Source organism: Peromyscus eremicus, chromosome 1 (genome assembly GCF_949786415.1).
Source record: "Peromyscus eremicus chromosome 1, PerEre_H2_v1, whole genome shotgun sequence".
Lineage (NCBI taxonomy): Eukaryota > Metazoa > Chordata > Mammalia > Rodentia > Cricetidae > Peromyscus > Peromyscus eremicus.
This window is the reverse complement of record NC_081416.1, coordinates 120,209,154-120,215,562: the sequence shown is the minus strand read 5'-3', so window position 1 is coordinate 120,215,562 and position 6,409 is coordinate 120,209,154. Positions and strand designations below refer to the sequence as shown.

Genomic DNA, 6,409 nt, shown 5'->3' with positions numbered 1-6,409 from the left:
GTTCGGTTCTTAAAATCCATCAAGTCCAGTTCTTCAGGTTCAGAGGATCGAATCTCTCCAAACCCAGGAAGGAACTTGAGGGTGATTTACATCTAGAAGGTTGGGGTTTGCTCCTCCCAGAGTCCCCCACCCTGACTTGTTTGGTGTTTAAGTGGACTGTGGATGGCTTTGCTCTTGAGTGATCTGGTGTTGGTATTTGTTCAGTATTTGCTCGTAGGTGTCATCGTTGATTCCCAAAAGCATCAGGACTGTATATTTTGTAGAATGGACAAATTAGAAAATTGTCCCAACGAGGAGGAAAAGAGTGGAGGCAAAGGTCAAGGCAGACCAGAGATGTTTCCAAAGAACTTCCTGAACTTTCCAGAATTGTTTCCTTGCCAAGCATCATCAAGGGATCACTCATGTGCATTGATGATTGTACACCACCATGCCTCCTCCCATCCTCTCTCTCTCTCTCTCTCTGCCAGTCAAGACGAAGAGCTCTGAAAAGCCAGAGCTGAAGAAGCATGGGCTACAGCTTAAGTCAAGGGAATCTCATTTGTGTTAATAATAATATTTAAAATGTTCTCAGTTGTTAATGTCTTATGGTTTTCTGTATCAGCAGCGTCTCTATGTATTAGAGAAGGTAATTCTCTGTAGATATAGATAGATAGATAGTTATATATATATAAATATATATGTCAAACTGCCTTACAGGGTTTCTTTCTTTTGTTTTTGTTTTTGTTTTTGTTTTTTTAAATTCAGTGTTGTATGTGTAGCAGGCACTTGAGTTTATATGAAGATGTTCGTTTCAGTCAAAGATGGAAGAAAGGAGTTGAGATGAGGAAAAAGTGGATATGAGGCAGGGAGAGAGGAGGCAACAGAGTATAAATGCTTGGCCACCAGTCACACTAGCCGAGAATGTCCAGGTAGATTGGAGTGGCCTTCCCCAAAGCATGGAGGATTTTGTAGATCTCCTTAATATTCAGCCGCTGTTGGGGTTCCCTCTGCCAGCACCCCAGCATGACATCATATACCTCTTTTGGGCAGACTCGGGGTCTCTCCAAGACACGGCCTTGGGTGATGCACTCAATGACCTGAGAGAGCAAAAAATAAAGAAGTTATATCCAGAAGTTCATTCAAAGCTCATCCTTGGTCCTGGGACTCCTACCTAGTAACAGACATCAGCTTTACTCATCAGAGCCACACACACAGGCTGACAGCCAGGTAGGAAGCAGCCCTACTTTTCTTCTCTGCCTAGGCAGATGTTGCAGTGGCGATGAATGGTGTAGGTGGATCTCATTGCTGCTCTCTGTGCTGTACCTGCTGGGCCAGAGCACATGGTCCCTGACTCCACTCCACACTGGTACCTATCCCTTTTATTTCACGGTTCTGTGTGGTGGTATTTTACTTGTACTGAAATGTGATTTTAATTGTATGTTAATAAATAAAGTTGCCTGGGGGTCAGAGTTATAGAGCCATAGCAAGTGCGTGGCGGTGGTGGCGCACGCCTTTAAGGACCTGGAGGGTGGTACATACAGGCAATGACAAGGCAGTCACGTGTTTAGTTTACAACCAATGAGAAGGCAGAACATCTAGACTATTTAAAGACATACACACAGGAAGTAGGCCTCTTTTTCGGAGAGCTCTCTTGGCTGAAGCAGGATAGCTGAAGCAGGAAGGGTAAGGCTCTTAGTTCTGACCTCTTGGCTTTCTTCTCTGAATCGGCTCTGTGTTTCTTATTTAATAAGACGGTTGGTTACATCTACAGTTCTGTAGTCCTGGTTAACATCTGGATTGCCTGAGTAGCATTCCTCTCCCACCTTGTTATGGAGATTGGATCCAGACCACCCTTTCTCCACCTCTTAGCTTCTGTGATTTTGAAAACCCCTTACAGAGTTCTGTCTGTCTGCTCTCTACATACCTGTATGCTCCCTGCATACCTGTCTACTTCCTGTGTACCTGTCTCCTCTTAGTTCCTATTTATTTTCATTTAACTGTGAATGTATGTGTTATGCATCTGTGCATTGTGTGCCTTCCTTGCTTGAATACCACTGTCTTGATTGAGGCAGAGTCTCTCCCTAAACCTGGAACTCACCATTTCCAGGGACTCCTCCAGCCAGCTGTCCCTGCCTTCTGCTCAGATTTCAGGCAGCTGCCACACCTGCTTGGCTGTGTTGTCTGGGCTCTGTGGATCTGAACTCCAGTCGCCATGCTGGTACAGCAAGTGTTTCATCCACTGATCTGTCCTTTAGCCACCGGTTCCCATTTGTAGCAAGCTCTTATCCCAGCCACAGCCTCTGTGCACATCATCCTACTTGCCTCTGAGCATAGGACCTTTGCTCAGCAAAGTCTACCCTCCTCTCTGCAATGAATCACCTCTCATTTCTTTTAAGATTTTTTGTGAAGTATTTTATTGATACACATTTTTAAATTGTACTATAACTACAACATTTCTCCCTTCCCTTTCCTCTCTGCAAAACTCCCATTTACCCCTCCCCAATCTCACTCAAATTCATGGCCTCTTCTTCCATCAGTTGTTATTATATGCATATATATATATACATATATGTATACATATATACAGATATATTCCTAAATATAACCTTCTCAGTTCATATAACATTACTTGAATGTGTGTCTTCAGTGTTGACCTCCCTGGCGATAAGCACCTCTCCTGCTCCCAGCATTCCTCGGTTGCCCATAGCTCTTTGTGAGCTGCTAGAGTCACTGCTGCCTGGGTGACCAGCCACTTCAAGTCAGTTAACCTCAGAGGATCTCGCCACCCTCGTCTGTAATACTTGGATCTGGAGTTCCAGAAGGAACCAACGCAGCAAGGAAAAAAAAATGTACTATACTGAAGGGATGGCTGCAAGGTGCAGGAGGCCCAGGCATGTTCTTTCCAGCTCCATTCCAATGACTCAAAGACATTTCCTTTTAAATGCTGGGAATTGAATCCAGGGCCTCAAGAGTAGGCAATTTCTGTCCTACTTATCTACACTCACAGTCCAGACACATTTTAAAAGAATTATCTACTTTCCCATTGGTGTGTCCCCATTTTACACAGTACTGTATTACATAAGGACATTTTAATATAAGTATATTGTACTTTGAGTGTATTCTCACTTGTAATACCCCATGTCCCCCCATTTTTCCTTAATTCTAACACTAGACTTTATTTTCTAATTAGAAAATGCAGTATTACGCTTCATTCTGGCATTTTGGTGGTTTTGTTAGTTCTCTTCATATCGTTTTCCGTCCCTCCTCCTGATACCACTCTGCACACTTCTGCCCCTCCACACCCTCCTTTCTGCTCTCACGTCTCATGTAGGTTTACCCCAGTGCCTCTTTTTCCTTCCCATCACCCCCTTTATAGCTTCATACCCTAAACCCCACACTCACTCTTCCGTGTACACAAACTGACAAACATTGTGAGCCAGGCTAGAAATCAGCGTGGATGGTTTTCAAGAATTTAAAAGCAGTGTTACCATATGGCCCAGTCGCACCACTTCCAGGCATATACCTAAAGGGCTTACATCCCACCACAGACACTTGCACGTCTATGGTTATGAGTGCATTGTTCACAATAGCAAGGAAATAAACTCTGTTTAAAAAAAAAAAGTTTTGTTCAAAGAAAAAAGGAGAAAATTATGTATGGTTCCCATTATGACCTGCCATCTGCCTGCTATTAGGATAGCACACACTGCACTTGGTTAATCCATTACCAGCCAAATGCCATAGTTTATCCATGTTTCCTTAGCTTTTAACCTCTTCTCCTTGGCTATTCCAGGATTCCATCCAGGACACTACACTGTATCAGCTCCTAACAGTCCCCTTGGGCTCTTCTGGGAGGCCAGACATTTCTTTACTGAAATTGAAACATGTGAAATTTTCAAAACTTCATCTAATTTTCAGGTTTCTTTTAACTTCTATCTAACTTTAGCACTGTGCGACTTCAAGCAAGTTACCTCAAACGTTGGTTTCCACATTTGCAGTTTGACTGTGATGATAACAAAGCAAACAAAAGTTTTCCGTAGTCTGGAATCTGAGCAAATGTTTGCCCTCTCTTCCCCGTTAGCATGCATTTTCTTGGGTAAGAACACCCCTCTCTTCCTTTCTTCCTCTGTTTCCCTCTTCTGCTCTCTGTCCTTTTCTCTTTCCCCCTCTACTGCTGCATCCTGCAGAGCAGTACCTTCTCCCCAGTGTCTGGGTACCTCCCATTACTCTGACCCGGAATGACCTTCACTGTGCCGGCCCCTCTCTGTTCACACTCACTGTGGAGTCTGTGATGGCACATTGGGATTGTTTCCTTGCCAACCCGGTAAGTCTCTGGCTGCTATAACTACCGTGGTATCACACCTCTCCCGGTTTTCACCTCTACCCTCTCTACCTTCGTGAAGAAGGGTTCAGTTCAAACTGCAACAGCTGCTGCTTATGCTTAGATCAAAGGCACCTGCGGGTATCTTCTCTAAAGCAGAACCACCCAGGCTGTGGACTTCCACAGTTAAGCCCATCACCAGGGACTGCCAGTACCGAGCTGCTGCTGCTGCTGCTGCTGCTGTGGATGGAGCAAGGGGAGTAGTTGAGGTAAGAAAGCCTGCTTTCAAGGGTAGGGCCCTACCATCTTTGAAGAGGCCACAAGCACCCCATCAGCTTCTCTAGCCATCTTAGGGATCCATGACAAGATTCTACTAACACCAACAGCACATCCATCCAGGGACTCTTCTTTCTTTGGTTACCAAACACCACAGAGGTTGTGCCCAGATGCATGCATGTGTGTATTTACATGAATATAAGTTCACATACATGTATCTAGATGTGCAAATGTGTGTGTCCCATCCCCTAGGAAAACAGTACCAATTTAAATAAAACCCACCACAACAAATAGCTTCCATATACACTCTTTCCTTATTCTATAAGTCCACCAAAGTGCTTGTTATACTTTGTTTTACTTTGGAAATTGAGGTCAAGTGTCATTGAGTATACCTGCATAGTAAGATATCACAGATAAAAAGAAATGCCTTGTTTTGTTTTGAGACAAGGTCTCACTTGAGCTAGGCTGTCCTCAAACATACATGTAGCAAAGGATGACCTTGGCCTCCTGATCCTACCACCTCTATCTCCTGTGGGCGGGGATTACAGGCAGGTGTCACCATGCCTGATTTATGTGGCACAGGAGATCAAGGGCTTCCTGCACATTAGGCAAGTACTCTACCAGCTGAGCCACATCCCCAGCCTTATTTTTTTGGTCTCTGAAATTCGATTCAATTTCAAGTCAGGACATAGAGGAATGGAAATGAACATAGCTTTTAAGTGAAAAATACTTTCTGGAGTATTCGAATGAGATTTCAATACAAAAAGGTTTCAGTATTGATGATTTCAAAACAAGAAGGAAGAATACCAAAAAAGCTGGCGTTTCTGTAAGTCAGCTGCTGCAGGAACCCCACCCATGCTGTCTGTGGACTGTGAGGAAACCCAGGCTCAACATGGCTAAATTCTGTACATACTTGAGATGTATCTCAGTGTCATTTAGAAATAGAAAACTCCTAAAACCACAAGCCAAGCCATCTCCTTGTCTAATACTCTAAGACACCCAGTCTCTTCCAAGATGCCAAGTAACCCTCCCTTTCCTTGTCCAAAAGCTCAAGAGGTATTTCTGTGAAAATTACTGTTACTGCACCAAAGGTGCTTAAAAAATGCCTATTGATAATCGTTAGTTACTGTTAAAATGCATTATCTACTACTTTAGCTCATTATAAATTACAATTATGAAAATATTTTAAGTATCTATTACTGTGCTGTCATTGGTTTATTTTACTCTTGGACACCTTCACTTAACTCTGAACTTGGCCTTTTCAGTCAATTAGGGATCCATGTGTCTCTGTGCCTGGGGTAGCTCAAACCTTTGTAGACATAAGTAGGGGGTGTTTGCACAAGATGTCACAATAGAAAAACTCTCAGCTGCTCTTTGTTTTCACTTTCTGTCTTAGTGAAATGTTCTTATTTTTTTAAATTATAATTTAGTATTTATTAACAATATTGAATACATCCAAATAAAAAAATAAAACAAATTATGTCTTTTAGGAAAAGAGGAGAACTTGTATTAAGTGGGTCCTTGCACAAGGGCTCTCAGTACTTCTCAGTACCTCACAACTGTGAGGCCTTGATGTCACTACTTAGCAACATTTCATATTTGCATATTTGTGAAATGTTTTTGTTTTTGTATGTAGCAGAACAAACAGAACCCTGACTCGTGTCTCCATTTAGACACTTCTGATTCGTGCTCTTTTGACAGTTATATCCATTTTCTTTAGTCACAATTTTTTCTCCACTATGATTTTCCTCCTGATTTTTCCTGCATCCACTCGGCTCCCTCCATAGCCCACCTATCTGTACACTATATCCAATTCCTGTTCTGTGATCTCTATTA

The 6,409-nt window shown here is 42.8% G+C and overlaps 1 protein-coding gene across 1 annotated transcript in view; it reads right to left on the bottom strand.

The window, feature by feature from the left end:
- Positions 1-449: 449 nt before the first annotated feature.
- Positions 450-6,409, bottom strand: part of Ntrk3 (neurotrophic receptor tyrosine kinase 3) — a 366,962-nt gene continuing 361,002 nt past the window's right edge. Inside the window, exon 17 of the mRNA XM_059272815.1 lies at positions 450-1,076. Coding sequence (XP_059128798.1) covers positions 891-1,076 — 186 coding nt within the window. The 3' untranslated portion in view covers positions 450-890. The remainder of the gene's footprint in view (positions 1,077-6,409) is intronic.